This window comes from Macaca mulatta, chromosome 14 (assembly GCF_049350105.2).
Source record: "Macaca mulatta isolate MMU2019108-1 chromosome 14, T2T-MMU8v2.0, whole genome shotgun sequence".
NCBI lineage: Eukaryota > Metazoa > Chordata > Mammalia > Primates > Cercopithecidae > Macaca > Macaca mulatta.
The window spans coordinates 9,824,978-9,843,771 of NC_133419.1; the positions used below are offsets into that span (position 1 = coordinate 9,824,978).

The 18,794-nt window shown below is 54.9% G+C and overlaps 1 protein-coding gene across 4 annotated transcripts; it reads right to left on the reverse strand.

Annotated features, from left to right (window-relative positions):
* Positions 1-1,483: 1,483 nt before the first annotated feature.
* SLC22A11 (solute carrier family 22 member 11) lies at positions 1,484-18,488 on the reverse strand. 4 transcript variants are annotated; one of them, XM_001084980.5, is made up of 10 exons: positions 17,646-18,488; positions 14,819-14,922; positions 11,963-12,117; positions 11,693-11,861; positions 9,752-9,872; positions 8,847-8,962; positions 6,359-6,573; positions 5,402-5,510; positions 4,320-4,526; positions 1,484-3,195 (listed from the first exon to the last, which is right to left on the reverse strand). In XM_001084980.5, the coding sequence occupies exons 1-10, from the start codon at positions 18,036-18,038 to the stop codon at positions 3,132-3,134; spliced, it is 1,653 nt and encodes a 550-aa protein (XP_001084980.2). In that variant the 5' UTR covers positions 18,039-18,488; the 3' UTR covers positions 1,484-3,131. The 4 variants fall into 4 exon arrangements, with proteins under 4 accessions (XP_001084980.2, XP_014984179.2, XP_077818573.1 ...); XM_015128693.3 differs by having other exon boundaries at positions 4,320-4,569; XM_077962447.1 differs by having other exon boundaries at positions 14,819-14,944; positions 17,620-18,396.
* Between the last annotated feature and the right edge of the window lie 306 nt (positions 18,489-18,794).

An 18,794-nucleotide genomic window follows, 5' to 3' on the forward strand; every position in this document is an offset into this window, starting at 1 on the left:
CACCTATATATAAAATATACAACTACACACATATGTAATAAATACCTATATATAAAACACACAACTACACACACATATGTAAATATATATACATGCATAGTTGGATTCAACTTGCTAAATGTTTCTTAAGAAGTTTTATGTTTATGTCCATAAGGGATGTTGGTTTATAGCTTTATTTTCTTGTAATGTCTTTTTCTGGTTTCAGGGAAACAGAATGAGTTGGGAAGTGATACCTCATTTTCAATTTTCTGGAAGGTTTTGCTTATAGAATCGCTATTATTTTCTGCTTAAATAGTTGTCAGAATTCACCAGTGAAGCCATTTGGGCCCGGAATTTTCTCTGTGGGAAGGTTTTCAAACATAAGTTCAATTTTAAAAACAGATTGAGGGCTAATCAAGTCACCCATATCTTCTTGAGTGAGTTTTGGTAGTTTGTGTTCCTCAAGAAATTTGTTAAAGTGTTCAAAATTTTTGGTTAATTATTGCCCAGAATATTCCCTTATTACCATTTTAATGTCTGGATTATTAGTGATGTGTCCTCTCTCATGCCCCAGATTTGTCGTGGGTGTCTTTTCTCTTTCTTTCTTTCTTTTCTTTTCTTTTTTTTTTTTTGAGACAGCATCTCGCTCTGTCGCCCAGGCTGGAGTACAGTGGTGCGATCTCAGCTCACAGAAACCTCCGCCTCCCAGGTTCAAGTGATTCTCCTTGATTCTCCTGCCTCAGCCTCCGGGGTAGTTGGGATTACAGGTGTGCACCACCACACCGGGCTGATTTTTGTATTTTTAGTGGAGACGGTGTTTCACCATGTTGGCCAGACTGGTCTCGAACTCCTGACCTCAAGTGATCCTCAGCCTCCCAAAGTGCTGGGATTACAGGTGTGAGCCACCATGCCCAGCCTCTTTTTTCCTTGATCAGGAAGGCTAGAGGTTTGTAAATTGTATTGATCTTAAAGAACCACCTCTAGGTTTTGCTAATTTTCTTTATTGTTTTTTCAATTCTCTGATTTCTCTTGTGTATTATTTCTTCTGTTTACTATAGTTTTAATTAACTCTTCTTTTTCTACTTTCCAGGTGAAAGCTGAGGTATTTGATTTGGAACTTTCTTCTTTTCTAATGTTAGCATTTAATGATATCAATTTCCCCATAATCATTACTTTAGCTTCATCTCACAAATTTTGATACGTCAGTTTTTCATTTTCACTCAGTTCAAAATCTTTTCTTATTTCCTTTGAGATTCACTCTTTGACCCGTGGGTTACTTAGAAGTGTATTGTATAGTTTGAAGAGGTTTTCTATATCTCTTTCCATAATTGATTTCTAATTTAATTCCATGCTGTTTCAAGAACATTCTTTGTATGATCTGAATCCTTTAAAATATACTGAAGTGTGAGGAAAGGCTGGGGGCCCATAGGGGCCTGACCAGGCAGGGGAAGAAGTGTGCTCCTTATCGTGAGCCACTGGAGGGCTTTCAGCAGGCAGGGAGGGATTTGGTTTGGATTGCATTTTTAATAAGCATTGTGGCCGTTGTGCCGAGTGCGATATGGACATCAGGGACCAGTTTGGAACTACAACCGTGGTGTGAACCAGGGTGTAGCCAGAGTGAAGGGGAAGTAGGTGGATTTGGGAGCTGTGAGGGGGCAGGAGTGATTGACCTGGTGTACACGGGGTGTGAGAGGTGAGTTGAGGGGCCTGAGATTGAGGTTTCCCAGAGTGGGGCCTCCAGGGAAGGGCATGAGGGTAACTTTGTGGCAGGGCCACAGATATCAGGGGCGTGGAGGGGTGGAGACGAGGGCTAGGAGCCTTGTATGCTGGAAAGAGCCCTGGGCTAGGATCAGGGCCGGGTTCGGCCGTGTTTCTGCAAGCTGGCCCCTCCACCACTCTGCACTTTTGCTTCCTTGCCTCTGAGATGGGCAGTTGGCCTCGACCATCCCAGAGTTTTCACAGCCTGGACAAGGGAGGTCTGGGCATGAATCTAGAAAAGGTGTCTCCTCCGGAAAAACAAACAGCAAAAGGGTGCCCTTTGGTTGAAAACCAAAAGTTAAGGTTCAGTATTATGTGCTGCCTTGACATCTGGCAAAGCCAGGAGGCCTCAGCAGGCCTGCCTGTGAGCTCCCCTTCTCCCCTTTCACTCCACCCCTGTGGAAGAGGCTCCCTGGCCGAACAACCCTCAGCGAGGGGACCGAGGGCGGTTCCTCTTATCCCTACGCTTGTAAGGTTCCATTTCTCGCCAGCCTGCAGCATGATGGAACAAGCCAATTACACCCTCCTGCAGAAGCCAGGAGTTGCCCCACCCCCTCCGCGCTCCAAAACTGCCTTCCCGCAGCCCTGGCTGTTCGCTCAGATTCTCAGTGCACCCTGTCCCGTGTGGCCCGCATGGCGTGCAGTGTCATCTTTGTGGGCTCTGAGCACATGTGTGTGGCAACCTGCTGCCAGCCTCCTGTCTGGTGTTTGGTGATGTGTTTGGCCATCTTTGTAACCACAGGGCTGGAAGCCCTCCCTCACTGATGGGTAAATGAAAGTGATTAAAACAGCTCTTTTCTTGGAGTGGACACAGCCTTTGCTAGGGTAGGTAGTGGGGCCAGTGTAGCCGGGGCTGAGTTTCAGACCCCACATGCCTCCTTGGCCACATGCCTTGGGCCAGTGTGCAACCTGGACACCTGTATCTGGCAGCTCTCTCAGCAAGTTCCATTTATTTGGCCGGTGCTAAGATCAGTTCACCCTGATACCTGCCCTGGGGGTGGGTCACATGATCATTCTCTTTTCACAGATGAGGGCTCTGTATGTGGTGGGGTGAGATTGGAACCTAGTCTCTGGTTGGCGTGGCTGAGTGAAGGTGTAAAGACATGAGCCTGGCAGGGAAAGGGAGGGGAACCATCTTGTTATTGGTTGGGCATAGCCGCCTGCACAGGCTCCAGTAGGGCTGGGGTAAGGTGGGGCAGGGAGAAGAGGAGTGAGCTGTGAAAGCTGCCTTCAGCCACAGCAGATGGCCATGGTGTCCACTCAGCTGCGGATGCCTGGCCTCTGCCATGCCAGGCCCTCGAGTTCGCCCAGCTCGCCTCCACCCTCTGATTGGAGAAGTGGCAACTCCTTTCCCAGGAGTCTTTGACTAAAGGGGCTCCATGCAGGCACAATTTCTAGAGCGAGGTACTTTCCACAGTGACAGCCTCTTGCCGATTGCCCTGGGCTGCTGTTGATTTCCTAGAATAATCCAAAGAAAAGCAGTGCTATGTGATGAAGTGGGTATGCACTTGGGGCTTGGGGCAGAATGACAGTCAAGTCTTATTGGGGGGTAAACTCTATGGTATTAGGCTTTTACTCCCTTCTGTGTCCTAAGCATGGGACAGTGCCTGAAACATAGTAGGTACACAACAAAAATCAATTAAATTAAAGAAAAAATGAAGTCCCATCTTCTCCGGGTCTCCACAGGTGTCCTTAGGCAAGTTATATAACCCTGCTGCATCTCAGTTTCCTTGGCAAAGAAATTGGACAGTAATAGCACCTCATGTGGTTGTTGCATTGATTAAATAAGGTGACATAAAACAATAAGAGCTCAGTATTATTACTATCATTGTGACCTCAGTCACCAGCAGAATTGAGGCCCCGTGAACACTCACCCAGGTCACAACAACCACATGTCCAGAGCGCTTGCTGCAAGCCTGGCATTTTCCCAGGTGCTTTAAAATAATAATTCCCTTAAACCAGAAAACAGCTCTGTGAGCCAGGCTGGGTTTTGTTTGTTTGGTTTTTTTTAAAAAACACCATTTTACAAAGGAAGAGGCTAAAGCCCACAGAAGTGGTTCTGGCTATAAAATGCAGCTAGGGAGTGCTCCCTCATCTCTCCCTCTCAAAGAATGGATGTGAGATGGCACAATCTGTTCTCTGAGGGTTTGAAAAAACTCACTTGTTGATCTGTCTGGGCCTGAAATTCTTTGTGGGAAAATTTCACTAGGACACTTGAGACTATCTGTATCTTCCTTTGTCAGTTTTGCTGAGAGAGGTTAAGTCACTTGCCCAGGCAGGTGGGGAACGTGGGCCCAGGCAATCTGGCTGCCAAGCCTGGGCTTTCAACCGTTACATTTTCCTGCATGAGGTATGATCACCTTCTACCCATGAGACTTTGGATAAGTCACTTTTCTCTCTGACTCTAGTAATAGTATGGGGATAGTAATAGTACTTTTCTGCAGGATTGTTGGAAAGATTAAATGGTTTCAGAAACACAGGCTTTGATATTCTTGAGCCTTTGCCCTGGGCGGCCCAGGCCTGTCTCCATCTTGGCCCAGGAGGAAGCCCAGCCCTATGCCCAGGGGTCACAAGTCACTCACTGGCTCTCCAGGTCCTGGATAGTGTCAGGGAGCGGAAGTCCCTGGGTCTCCGGGAGGAAGAACAGCACAACCAGGCTGGAAGCAATGGAGATAACGCCATAGAGGAGAGGAGGCAGCAGGGGCAGGGCTTGGCGGCTCATCAGGATCAGGGGACCCATCATAGCCCCCAGTCGGCCCACCGAATGCAGAATGCCATCTGCTGTCATCCTGTGGGTGAAGGGGAGGGCCCAGATCCCTGTTATAGCTGGCCCTGTGGCAGGAAGACAGGTTGGTTGGGCCCATGGATGCCAGGGGAAGGAAAGCTGGGCTGAGAGAATTGCTCTCCTCAAAGCCTCCTCTAATGCCACCTCCTCCATGGAGCCTACCCAGATTTTCACATCTAGTGTTTCAGGGGAAATCTACAGGGTCCACCTCATTTTCCCTGCTTTTGGGCAACTTAAGGGCTTCTCCATGCTCCTGTGGGCCACTGAGCTCCCAACTCAGGCTTTCCATATGATATCAACAAAACCAATAAATGCTTGTCCAAACAACAAATTTAAAAATGGACAAATGAGTGAGTGGTGGAAAGAACATTGGGCTAAAAGTCTGGAGAACTGGAGTCCAGTCCTACCCTTCTGCTGAGTCAGCCCTTCACCCCGAGCCTGTTTACCCAAATATCAAATGTGGGGGTGGCCTAGACTCTAGACCACCGGTTTTCCATCTGTGTTTTGTGATGCCCTTGGGCTCCAAGGAGGTGACTTGGGGCTCTCTTGGGGCAGGGAAGGAGTGGTGGGAAATGAGTTGACGGTCCCCACTGCGACCAGGGCAGCTCTTGGTCTCCTTATCAGGGTTCTTGTAAGATTCCACCTGGACAGATGACTCTGTGGTTCAAAACGGTGTGAAAACACAGGCCCAGATGTCCCCAGGGCTCTGCTGTAGTGCTTCCGTCTGGGCCGAGACTCTCTGTGGGGAGGAGCTGTCCTGGGGGGGCCCTGAGCGGCCCTGGCTGCGTTTCCCCGACTACCAGGCCCTTGTTTACCCTCCCCACTGCCCTCCCAGGATGGCTCTGCTGGCCCTGGGGCATGGCCTGCAGCCCAGCTTACCGCAATGGCGTTGGGAAGAGTTCAGCCTTGTAGATGGAGAGGCAGGTCAGGCTTATCCCAAAACATCCCTTTCCCAGCACAGCAAAGACCACACGCAGGGTCTGCAAATCTGGGTACAGGAAGGGAGCGAGAGCGGGGTTTGCCCCGGAGGGTCCCCAGGGGCTAGTCAGTGTGTGGCCAGCCAGCCTGGAGCAGAGGGGCCCCTGGGCTCCCTACAAGTCCCCAGCCCTGATGGCTTGGTGCGGGGCTGCCCTGGGCTGGGGTTGGGGGACGGAGCACAGGATGTGATATCACGGCAGGTGGGCCCGAGGGGCACAGGCAGAAACCCAGCCAGGTCTGGGGTGGCTGAGCCTGGCCGGCTGTGGAGGCTGCACTCAAAGCCTGCCCCCCGCAGCTCCTAGGGTCCCGAGGTGCCTCTTGCTGTGAAGGAGAGAGCGCCAGGCCCAGCCCGTAGCAGCTTCCCTGCTGCCCCCAAGCCTGCCTGTGTGGGGAAGGCAGAAGCCCTGCCTGGAGGCGGTCTGGGCCACCTTTTGGCTGCAGGCCTGGCCTCCCCAGTGTGTTGTTCCCAGCAGGCACCTGAACTGCTGGAAGGGGCTCGCCGTTGCCAGTTTCCTTGCAGCTGCTCAGAACTTGGGCTCTCGCTGCAGCCTGCAGGGCCCCGGCCACCTCCATCCTCACTCAGGCCTTCCCCTGCCAGCCGCAAGGCACCCTCCTGCCTTCCTTCCAGCTCTGCTGCCACCACAGGACGTGCAGCCCTGTCTTTTTCCCCCAGTCTCCCACCCTGAGCAATAAAAGGAGACATAGAGAGGGATTCCAGGTCCTCGCAGCCTCCCTCATTCAGAAAGAAGACAGGGAGGCAGCTCCCGGGGCCAGGGAGGGGATGTGGCCCCACGCTGAGAGCAGTAGGGTGGGCGGGGAAGCAGGGCCCTGTCCCACCACCCAGACCTCCCACCTCACCTTGCGGCACCAGCATGTTGGCCAGAATGGCGAGGCCAGCCATGACCTGGGAACCTGCCTGGATGGTGCGGCGGCCAAGGAAACTGAGCAAGAGGGCAGTGGTGGCCCGGCCCAGGAAGTCCACAGCCCCGAAGAGGGCCTGGAGGAGGAAGATGTCACGGCCCAGGCTCTGCAGGTCGAAGACCAGCCCGTAGTAGGAGATCATTAGAGAGAAGCTGCGGGCAAGGCTGGAAGTCAGGTCCCGGGCAAGGCTGGAAGTCAGGTCCCGGCCCTGCCGGGGAGAGGGTGCCCCAACCGCAACAGCACCTCCCACCAGGAGCTGCCTGGAAAGACACGGCCTACCCCGGAGGACAATCCCGGGCTTGTCTCGGCCAGCCGTCCCAGAAGCCTGCTAAACTCAGGACACAACCCCAGGCTCAGGCTCTTCCAGAAAAGGGCAGGCAGGGTGGTGCCCCCATCCCTTCACATACGGGCTTTGGGTCAGGGGCAGTGATAGACTGGGGCATTGCCTCTGTGGCTCCCTGGCTGGGAGACTCGGCCCTCTTCAGGCTGGGACCAAGCCTGCCCTTGGGGGTCTCTGAGCTGCCCCTCACTTCCAGCCTAGCCCTCTCTGACTTTGATTCCAATAACAAATCACACCGTGCCAGTTCCTTTGTTTTGGAAGATGGGAATCATGGCAGGACGGGGCCTTTCGGGAGACCCTGGACTGCACTGCCCAGACCGCATTCAGGATGGAAAGCCTGTCCCCCAGCCCCTGGGAGTGCTGCCCCTCCTCTGGGGTGAGCAGCCTGTGACTGCTTCACAGGGCAGAGGGACCACCTAGAAGGGCCCCAGCTCCCATGCTCCCAGGGGCTGGGCCGGGCCCAGGCTATGGCTGCATCTCCCCTTCCCTTCTCTTCTCCATCTCAGGGTCTGCTTTCTGCCCACTCCCCTACCCACCGGCTCACGAGTAGCTGAATTTACAGTATTTAAATTCTCATGGTTTGGAGACCGGATTTGGATCCACAAGTGGCTGCAAGGTAAAATTCTTCTCCGCCAAGTTTAAAATCTGTGCCCCTCCCTGCTCAACCCAGACACTCCTCCCAGCCCTCCCCTTAGGGGTCACCTGATTGCATCACCCAATAAACATTGGACAACACCAACCCAACCACGGCAGAGTAAAATCGCGATTCATGCACAAGCCGCAGCGTTTCATGAAGTTTATGTGAGTGACGTGAGAGTCACTTGGCTGATGCTCAAAAGCGGCCGACGCTGGAGCCTTGGACAGATAACAACTGGGTTAACAAGTCAAGACAAGAAAACCCACAAGGTCACCCGCTTCAAAGCCTCTGATTTGAATAACAAAGGTTGCAGAGCCGGCCCCTGAGGAATCCTGGAAGGTTTTCTTTTCTTTTTTTTAAACAGGTCCCGGGTGTTTGCAGCAAGAGCACTTCTTCTGATTTATCAGAAAATAATGGAAGTTTTTAAAAAAAGGCATTTGATCTATCTTTGTTCTAAGATTAGGAAATATTTGCCATCATAACCCACATGTGGTTAAATATAGCATAAAAGAAACGTTTTCCTAAGCTTTAGTTTTATTTTAAGATAAAAGTCCCAGTCAAACCTGGTCCTACGGTTTTTTTCTTTGCTCTGTCGTCCAGGCTGGAGTGCAGTAGCACAATCTCAGCTCAGTGCAGCCTCTGTCTCCTGGGCTCCAGTGATCCTCCTGCCTCACTTTTTTATTTTCAGTAGAGGTAAGAGGGTCTCACTATGTTACCCAGGCTGGTCTTGAACTCCTGGGCTCAAGCAATCCTTCTGCCTCAGCCTCCCAAAGTGAGGGATTACAGGCTTGAGCACCACGCCTGACTGGTCCTTGCTTTTTAATATGCTCTTTTGGATGTCAGCGGAACTGAATTTGTTTTAAGGGCCTTTTCCTGGGCCTAGATGACCTTGGGTCCTGGGGTGGGCCAGGGTCTGGTGGTGCGGGCCCTGGCGGTGACAGTACCAGTAAGCCAAGTGCTAGCGCAGCCCGGTTCCAATGCAGGCTCTATCATCTTGGGCTTGTTGCTTACCCCTCTGGGATCCCCGTTCCCCATCAGTGACGTGGGGTTGCGTGGAGGGGTCAGTGAATGCGGGTTCACCCTCTAGGAGCATGGCCATACTCTCTAGGAAAGTGGTAAGTCTCTAATGCTGACAAACAGTGGTACTCCTCGGCCACGGCTGGTCCCCTGGCTTTAGGGACCTTGACTCTGCCTCTGTCTTGGGACCTCCCTGGGACCTTGGGACCCCCAGCCTTTCCCTCTAGCTTCCTGCAGATGGCCGCCTCCAGACCCCACCAGTGCACAGTCCCTCTCTGGGGTCTGCCAGGACTCCTGCCTCCTGGGGCTGCCTGCGTCCTGTCCCAGACAGAAATGCACCCCCTTGAGGCCTGCGGGTGCTGTTTCCCCCAGACACCCTGCCTCCTGCCTATCCCAGCCCTGCCTTGGGGAGGGACGCCAGGACGGCGTACTTCACCACCAGCATGGCGCAGCTCCTCCAGCGGAGCACGGGCACGCAGAACAGGTCCAGCACCGACCGCGGCTCCTTTGCAGCGGCTGCCTCCTCCTCCATGCTGGACATCAGCACCTTCCGGGGAGAATGGGGGTACTGTGAATGGTAGGGCAATGGCCCCGCCCCATCCCCTGTGCCAGAGAACTGTCCAAGTGGCCAGAGTGACGGGGAGCCTGTCCTGCGCCTCAGCCTCTGGAAGCCGGATCTCTAGGGGAGGGGCAGGGATGGAGCAGAAAAAGTTCTCTCCAGGCCCTGGCTCTTCTGCAGGTTTGACTCAGCCCTGGTCCTCTCAGCTCTAGCTTGCCTCCTTCTGGAAGTCTTCCTTGATCCTCCCGCCCCATCTTCACTCTAATCTCTGGCAGCACCTGCTTCCTGAAAACAGCTACCTTCAAATAAGCACATTCTGTTTCCCCAGACACATCGAGAAGCCCTGTGAGGTGGGTGTGTGCCACGTGCGGGTGGAGGTGGTGGGGGATGGAGGTGACGGTGTGGGCGCTGTTGATAATGACAGTGCTGTTACGATGGTGACGATGGTGGTGACGGTGGTGGAGATGTTTTGCAGAGATGGTGGCTGTGGGGTTAGTGATGGTATTGGTGGTGCTGGTGGTGATGGAGTGATGGCGGTGAAGGTGATGGTGGGTGTGGACGGTGGTGGTGCTGTTGGGGAGGGTATTGGGATTAGTGGTGGTGGTGGTGTCTGTGTGGAGGTGGTGATGGAGGTGTTGGTGGTGTCTGTGGAGATGCTGGTGGTGGTGCTGGTGGAGGTGGTGCTGGAGTGGGTGGTGCTGATGTTGGAGGCCACATGGACGATCCATCAGTGCACGTCTTGTCCCAGGTCAAGTCTCACAGACAGCAGCATCTCACCTCTATGGTCAAGTTCTTGGCCTCCTTGTGGCCATTTATCCTGGCCACCTTTCTGAGCTCCTGAAGCGCTTGGTCCGGTTTGCCCTTAATAATCAGCCACCGGGCGGATTCTGGCAGCCACCTGTAAGGAGGCAGGTGTGTAGCTGGGGTGCACGCTGGGCTCTCCCCCGGGGCGGGGTGGAAAGGTGCAGTGGCATAGACCCTTCAGCTGAGATGAGTGACGAGTAGGCAGATGCTTCTCTGCTGCTGCTGTCCAGCCAGGAGCCTGGCAGTCCCCGATGGTTTCAGAATAAAGCTGAGTCCCAGTGCCTGGCGGCCCACCTTCCCACCGGCCCAGATGGAGGTGGCTCACCTGGCTATTGGGGCCTGCCCACACAGCCAGGGCACAGGTGGCCTGGGCATGGGTGTCCCTAGAGTTGGCTGCTTCACCAGTGATTCTGGGGCAATTTCTAGGATAGAAAGGTCACTTAGTACTGTTTTTTTTTGTTTTTTGTTTTTTGTTTTGGAAATGGAGTCTCGCTCTGTCACCCAGGCTGGAGTGCAGTGGCGCAATCTTGGCTCACTGCAACCTCCGCCTCCCAGGTTCAAGTGATTCTCCTGCCTCAGCCTCCCAAGTAGCTGGGACTACAGGCATGCACCACCATGGCTAATTTTTTAATATTTTTAGTAGAGACTGTGTTAGCCAGGATGGCTCGATCTCCTGACCTCGTGATCTGCCCGCCTCAGCCTCCAAAGTGCTGGGATTACAGGCGTGAGCCACCACACCTGGCCTGTTTTATTTATTTATTTATTTTTTAAAGCACATTTAAAACATTCTCAGGCAGAACCAGGTGATTTTATAAAACCAGTCTGTTTCTCCCCAACCTCAGGGGCAGATGGGCCAGAAGCATTTTGCTGGTGGAAGGGACGGGATCTGCCCAGCCCACCGGCTCTCAGCCCTGTTTTCAGGGAAGCTAAGAAGGACTTCCGGAGGCAGTTTGACGTAGTGGTGAAGAGTTAGCCTGCCTGGGTTCGAATCCTGCCTCTGACATTCACCGGCTGTGTGTGACCCTGGGTGAGTGACTAACCTTTCTAGGTCTCGGTCCTTCATTTGAAAATGGCGGTAATGGCATCATCTTCCTTATTAGAAGATATGTTAGTAAGCATCTGGTACACACCTGATCAGTGTGGCAGGGATGGCCTAATTATTGTAAGAGATGGCCTTCCTCTTCACTTATTGATCTGTGTATGAAACGTAAGCTCCATGGGGCCCCTGGTTTTTGCCTGTTTTGTTCACCTGTGTGTCCCTAGCACCTAAGACCCTCTGCACCTATCTGTCTCCTTCCTCAGTGCCAATCCAAGGAGGAATTTCCAGACGTCACGGATTTTTGCAGCCCCTAAAACTGTAGTGACAACGATCTATTTTCATATCCAATGTTGGTCCGCACTGTATGTGAAGGAGTGAAGCTGGTGGGTGGGGGCTGTGCAAGCGTTGGGGAAGGACGATGCCCACAGCCTCAGCCCAGGGGACGGTGGCGGTGGGGCCTGAGGGACTGGGAGAGCGGTTGCTTCCACTGTGCCCGAACTTTGGCCCAGTTCCCCTGGATCTTCCAGTTTTTCCAAAGAAGGTAAAAATACTGCTTTTGTTTGTTTTAAAAATCTTCTGATTTTTAAATGTTAGCAACTAGTTACAAATATATTTTTTAGATTACCATTTGAACCAATGCTGTGCCAGTCCATCTTGGCCTGTCTGGGCTGGATGGGAGCCACAGACCTTGGGCTGCAACACTCAGCCTAGGACTGCCAATCTCCAACGTCCCTCCCCAGCGAGGGCCCTGCTCACGCCACGGCCCTTCTGTGGCACTGCATGGTTCTGGACCTCCTGCCAGCCAGAGAAGTGAAAGTGAAGGGACGCCCTCCCACCCTGGGTCTCCTAAGGAAAAGGTCCCACATCATACTGACCAGGATATCAGGGAGATGGCAAAAAAGGGCACTGATGCTGCCAGCTGGAGGGTCCTCCAGTCCCGCAGGGCAAATGCCAGGCCACCCAGTGCCGCCTGGCCTGCGCTGAAGGCACATCCCACCACCGTCATGGTGGCTGCCCTCCTGCTGGTCATGGTCCACTCCACCACTGCAGGATGCAGACACGTGCAGGTGAGGCCTCATGCGGTGGCCTGAGCCCCATGCTCTCCTGCCACCCCCGCCCCCATGGCAGCAGAGCTGGGCACTCACTCAGTGTTAGTGAACTCAGAAGGATGCCGGCCATCCCAAAAGCGGCCACGAACCGCAGGCCGCAGTAGATGACAAGTGTTGGGGCAAAGATGGTGCTGGTGCCCGCCACGGCCAACTGCAGGCAGCACCAGCTCAGCATCGGCTTCCGCCCAAACCTGTCAAAGGAGAGAAGCACACGGGGCCTGGAGAGGGGCCCCTGAGGACGTGGATATGTGGTCAGGCACTTGCCTTCTGGGAGTTCGACAACGCCAGGGGGTCTCCTGCAGGAGGCTCATCTTTCTTGGAACTTTTAGGGGTACACTCAGAGTGTTTTTGTTATAAAAGTGGCAGTACCTTGCCACGGGAGGGTGCAGTTCGGTCTCAAAGTTTAAGAACATGGGGTTTGGGGCCGGGCACAGTGGTTCATGCCTGTAATCCCAGCACTTTGGGAGACTGAGGCTGGAGGATCACTTTAGGCCAGGAGTTCAGGACCAGCCTGGGCAACATAGTGAGACCTCAGTCTCTACTAAATAAATTTAAAAAATTAGCCAGGCGTCTGTGGTCCCAGCTACTTGGGAGGCTGAGGAGGGAGGATGGCTTGAGCCCAGGAGTTCAAGGCTGCAGTGAGCTATCATCACGCCTCTGCACTGCAGGCTGGACAACAGAGTGAACCTCTGTCTCTAATAAATAAATAAAAAAGAACACAGGTTTGGGCATCAGATGCCTGGGTTTGAGCCCCAGCTCTGTCCTTCCTGGGTGACCCTGAGCATGTGACTCAACATCTCTGAGCCTCAGTTTCCCCATCTGTAACACAAGGGCATCCATAAGGACATGCCTCACAGGGCTGCTATGAGAATCAAGACACTGGGCAAGGGGCTGGGGAGTGAGGAGGCTGAGACTTTGCAAGGCACTGCTCTCATCTGTGCGCTGTGAAAGGGGTGCTCATGGGGCGATGCAGAGCCCTCGGCCCTGCCCAAGTGTCCTGGGCCGCAGTGGCCTCCAGGCTGGCTGAGCCTGAACCGGAGACTGCATTTAGTGCCACTCAAGCCCGTGCTGCTCAGAACGGAGATGCGAGGTGGACCTTGGCCATGCCTGTCTGAGCAGCATCCAGGAGCAAGGACACTCGCTTCATCCTCACGACAACTGCATGGGCAGGTGCGAGGCCCCACTGCTGGGGGGAAACTGAGGCCCAGAGAAGGGAAGAGACCTACCTTGTAGAACAAGACTGGGTGTGGTAAGACTGGGATTCAGACCCAGGTAGTCAGACCCCAGAGCCAGTAGGGTGGTGGCAGGAGGGAGCGGGAAGGCAGTCCTCCATTCCTAAAATAATGACTGACTGCATGTCTGCCACGGTGCTGAGCTGGGCTCTGGGGCACAGTCCCTGGGTTCCTGTGTGCTTGTGGGGACATGGACAATAAACAAGACTTAAGCCAGCCAGTCATGGTCAGAGCCAGGCACGGTGATGAGGGAAGCAAGGAGGGGCTGGGATAGTCATGCCTGGGGCTGGGCAGGAGTCTCTGGCTCCGCGGCCTGGGAGGGCCTCCCCAAGGAAGAGCATTGAGCTGTGGCCTGTGTGTGGGCACCAGGCAGCATGGGCAGGAGCTTCTGGGTGAAGCACAGTCACTGAGGCGCTCTGCAGGGGTGCAGGGAGTTCCAGGAGGAGGCTGGTGGAGCTGGGGGTGGGAGGAAGCCCAGCGCAGGGCAGGGGGTGGGCAGAAAGGGACTGTCCTCAGTGCAGTGGGGCCCCTGGAGGACTTCCGGCCAGCTTTTATCGACCTCCAAGATTTTGCAAAGTCACTCAGTGCTGTGGCAGCGTGGACGGCCACTGTAGAGGACACCTGCGAGGGGTTGCAGCCTGCCTGGTGGGAGGAGATGGTGGCTCAGGCAAGGGGATGCTGTGGCAGGGAGGGGCTTGGCCTGAGTGTGTCCTGGAGGAAGAGCCAGGAGAGTGTGGGGTGAGGAAGGGAGCCCGGGGACAGCGCAGGTGCAGAGGGGCCCATGGGTCGAGGGTCCATGTCCTCTGATGGAGGCTGCTGGGGGAGTGAGCGGGGTGGCGAGGAATCAGCAGCTCAGCTCCCACAACAGGAAGAGAGGGAGGAGGGGGAGCAGGAGGAGGGGGAAGGGGAACAGCTTCCTGGGAGGTGGAAGGAAAACCAGCAGTGAGGATGTTCTGGAAGCCAAGAGAAGAAAGTATGTCACAGAGAACGCTTCTTCCCGCCAGCAGGCCTGGGTTCAGTGTCACCTGGTATGAGACATATCCAGTCCTGCCGGCCGGCCCCGGCGTGCCCATCACCTGTGCCCTGTTCCCTAGCCCCCCCCACGTTCCAAGGTGGCCTAACTTACTCACCTGTGTCCTGAGCCCTGCTTGGCTCCAAGCTGGGGAAGAGCAGGCACTTGTCTCCCAGCCTCCCTACCACCCCTTCCCCCATCTCTGCTGGGGATGTCCCTTGCACCTGGCCAGTGTTTGGCCCATGTGAGGCTTCTGGAAAGGCTTTGAGACTGGGGGACAAAGGACAGAGGAGAGGAGGATGGGGAGCCAGGACAGCTCTGAGGCACAGGGTCCAAGCACGGCCACATGGAGGAGGCCTATGACCATCTGGCTGGAGTATGGAAGAGAGAATGGGGGCAGTGGGAGATGGTCTGGGGTGACCTCCCTGTGAGGGGAACCAGGCCAGGGTCTGGGACGACTTGCTGAGGTGGGGACCCGGAACAGTCTGTGGGTTGGTGGGGATGGCCAGGGGAGGGAAGAAACAGAGGAGGCAGGAGGGAGATGGAGGGGGGGATGGGGTGCTCGCCTGACATTTCTGAACCTTCTGCCCCATAGTCTTCAACTCTGTTTTGAGGGAGCTGGGAGCTGGGAGGAGCGGAGGCACTCACCGATAGGAGACGAGGCCCCAGATAAAGGAGCCCACCAGGATTCCAGACATGAAGATGGACTGGCTCAGGGGCTTCAAGCCCTGGGAGCTGCACACCAGGTCCCACTGCAAGAGGAGGGTGCAGTGGCTCAGCTCGGGGGGTGTGGAATCGTGGGGCTGGGTGTGGCCGAAGAACACCTGGCCAGCCTGAGCCCTTGGGGCTAGCCACCCACACTAGGGTCCCTGGACTCCCAGTGCCAGGTCACAGAGGTAGAAGGGACCTGCTGACCATGGGGCTACAACCCCCACGGGAAGCCCAGCTGCAGGACAGAGTGCGGCCTGGCTCTGTGTCCGCCAGCCGTGTGGTGGCCTCTCCACGGGGCCCGGTGGCCCCTCACGCAGAGGACAGACTCTAATGGGCAGCCGAGCCTTGAAGGGGCAGAAGTGGTATGAAAATGAACAATTTCTGGGTAAAAAGAAGTGTGGCAGGCAATGTGTGGCTGTGTCTGGCAGTACCTGGCAGGGGTGGGCAGTGAGGTGGCAGGCAAGGTGGGCAGTGGGAGGCAGGGGCAGGGAATGGCTGGCAGGGGTGATATGACAGGTTCGGCTTCCACCTGTACTGAGTGCTGGGCAGGTGGATGTGGCAGAGCCACTGCCTCTGCTGGGCTATCGTCTCCTCTAGAGACGGAGCCATGACCTGGTCCTCTCATCAGCAGTGAGGGTGACTAGAGAGAGCTTGGCACAGTTCGCTGGGATTTTTACAGTGGCTCCAGCCCAGGGCCCATCATCCTTTGCCTGAACACCTCACACCGGTCCCCAAGCCCGTCCTCCACTGAGGCCCGACAGCTCCCCCACCTCTCTCTTTCCCCTCCCACCTGGGCAGCTGCAGTAGCCTCCAGCGGGTCCCCCATGCCCTCACAGAGCTTGTCCACCATGCAAAGCGACCTCTTGAAAATGCAAGTCAGACCAAATCACTTCCATGCTCCAAACCCTCCAATGAGGATGATGATGATGAGGTTCTTTGCATTTAAAAGAAAATTCCAGGCACAATGGCTCATGCCTGTAATCCCAGCACTTTGGAATGCCGGGGCTGGAGGATCCTTTCAGCTCAGGAATTCGAGACCAGTCTGGGCCATGTAGTCAGACCTCGTATCTACTAAAAATTTTAAAAATTACGCCAGGCGTGGTGGCTCATGCCTGTAATCCCAGCACTTTGAGAGGCCGAGGTGGGTGGATCACCAGAGGTCAGGAGTTCAGGACAAGCCTGACCAACACAGTGAAACCCCTTCTCTACTAAAAATACAAAAATTAGCCGGGAGTGGTTGTGCATACCTGTAATCCCAGCTACTCGGGAGGCTGAGGCTGGAGAATCGCTTGGACCTGGGAGGCGGAGGTTGCAGTGAGCTGAGATTGCGCCACTGCACTCCAGCCTGGACAATACAACAAGATTCAGTGTCAAAAAAAAAAAAAAAATTAGCTGGGCATGGTAGTATGCACCTATAGTCCTAGCTACTGGGGAGGCCAAGCCATGAGGATCATTGGAGGCTGGGAGTTAGAGGCTGCAGTCAGTCATGTTTGCGCCACTGCACTCCAGCTTGGGTGAGAGAATGAGACTCTGTCTCAGAAAAACAAAAAAAAAAAGAGAAAGAAAATCTCACTTCCAGAGCATGCCCCCGCACCTGCTTCTGGCCCCTCAGCACCTGTGCCCAGATGCACTGGGCCTTGTTCAGCTCCTTCAAATCCCAGACATGCTTCTATGCACGACCTTTGCTCTGTGGGGCTCCTGACCTTCACCGATTCCTCCCCTCACCATCCAAGTCTCAGTGTCAATGTTGCCTCTTTGGAGAGGCCATCCCCAACCATCTGCCTGAAGGAGGCTGCCCCTCCTCGCCCCTCGAAACCTTGCTTTTGTCCCCCATGCAGACTGCCGGGATTGAATCAGGCTCCAGGACACTGTAGTTGTGAAGCCTGGGACAGCCCCTTAACCTCTCTGTGTTTTCCTTTTCTCTGTTATTAAATGGGGACTGTCATAGGATCCATCCCACAAGACTGTGGCGAGGTTGTGGCAGCAGAGACCCATTGGAAATGTGTTTGCCACTTCGCAGGTGCAGCGCAAGGGCTGGCTTTGCTGCTAGGAGGGGTTTAGATGTCAACTGAGTGCAGTCACCAGTGGAATGGATGCTTCTTGAAGGCTCCCTGCTCATCTTGGAACCGGAGCCCTGATCCGAATCTGGCCCATCATCACCAATCAGGAAATGGGCGTGGGGTGACCAGAAGTCTTTGCTTGGCTAAACTTTAGTCAGGTTCCTGAACCTTCTCCTGGGCCCATCTGGGCGCTTCCTCATAAAATCCAGTTTTAGCAAAGGACCTTGCTGAATCAGTTTAGCAAGAATCCCCTCTGACTCCAGCCTCGATATCCGATCAGGTTCCTCATCCTCCACCCACCTCTAGGGTGATGTCTGGTCACCTTGGCCTGTCTCAGCAAGAAGCCTGTTGGGTCAGTTCAGCCAGATCCCCCCTTACCCCTGACTTCCCCTGCAGCTGAGTTGCCTGGGGTCATGGCTGATGGGTCAGCAGGGCCGGGACCAGACGAGGCTGGCGAATGTCCAGGTGCCAGCATTCAGAGGCGCCCGTCCAGGTGACCCCGCACTTCCAGGAGCCTGGGCTGGCCCCATCTGTAGACTGATCCCTGCCGCCCAGTCCCCTGTGTGTGGCTGACGAGGGGCTGAGAGGCTCGAGAGTGAGCAGGGCCTGAGGAGGTGGGTCCCTCCCAGGACTGGACCTTGGAGTCCAACCAACCTGATCCATGACTCTGACCTCCACTCGAGTGGCTCTGGGGGAGGCCCTACCTTGGCCACGATGGTGGAGGTGAAGACGCTGCGGTCATAGACCCAGCCGTCCACACACGGCTCCGTGTCGGCCTCACTCCAGCTGGTGGCCGTGGCATTGGGGTCCAAGAGCTGCCACTGTGGCTGGCGGAAGCGGCGGCATTGGTGGGGCTCCCAGTTGGGGCCTGGCGGGATGGAGATGGTCAGAAGGGCCTTGAGAGTCATGTTTGCGGGAACTGCAGAGCCGTTGTCCAGCATGTGTGTCCAGCATCGGTGGCCTGGGACAGCGGCTGAGAAGTTCTCCAGGAGCATCTGGGAAGGTATCACGAGGCAGGGGAGGATGAAGGTGAGGACCTGCAGGGTCTGGAAGAGGCCCATGCCTCCGGCTTGCTCCAAGAGCTTTGAGAATGCCATGAACGGAGCTGCCTCGGCTGAGCAGACAGCTGACCTAACTGCTGTTTGGAACTGGTTACAGCCACAAGATCCAGGGCCACCAGGACCTTCTGCCCTCCTACCCCTCAGCTGGGTTGAGGGTGGAGCACTGTCCAATAGGAGCACTGTCCAATAACCAGTTGAGTCGGTCCCAGGAAGCCCTGTGATGCCTCCGGGAAATTCCTCCTTCTCTTGTTTCCAGGAGTGACTGTGGATGCCCCAGCGCTCTGCGGAGGGGGTAACGGGACTAAGCTCACTCTACTCGGGCTGCCTGGGGCATCCGAGCTACCCACCAAGTGTGGACCAGAGGGCTGAGCCACCTTCCGAGTTCTCCAGCACCAAAAGTGAAAGTCAGGCAGATTCTATTAAAAAAAGACAGGGTGCTTTGATGTTACTGAATTACAGTTTGGAAGAAATATCAACTGGGCTGTTGCCTCACTGAGTTGGTTAAAGTTTAATCTCAGCGTGGGCTTCTGAGTGAGGAAGGCAGTTCATGTCTCAGGACCTGAGGCCTCAGCCACTCCCCGCTGGCCAGTTGATCTCATTCTTAAATCTTTAGAACCTTCTACGTGAGGCCCTTTAAATCAGAAAACGGTCAGCCTAAACTTCATCCCTCCTGACAATTGTTCAAGGCTCTGAAACCAGATGTGCGGCCTGGGAAGGGCCTTCCCTAGCTGGGGAGATGGTGCAGGTGGGCGTGGGAGAGGACGTGGGGTGGGCATGAGCTGGCAGGAGGGC

Coding starts and splice junctions, on each gene's coding strand:
- SLC22A11 (XM_077962447.1), bottom strand. CDS start 18,038: ATGGCATTCTCAAAGCTCTTGGAGCAAGCCGGAGGCATGGGCCTCTTC. Junction 8,963..9,751: donor CCAAGAACTTGACCATAGAG/GTGAGATGCTGC, acceptor TCTCCCCGGAAG/GTGCTGATGTCCAGCATGGA. Junction 4,527..5,401: donor CTCTTCCCAACGCCATTGCG/GTAAGCTGGGCT, acceptor CTTCACCCACAG/GATGACAGCAGATGGCATTC.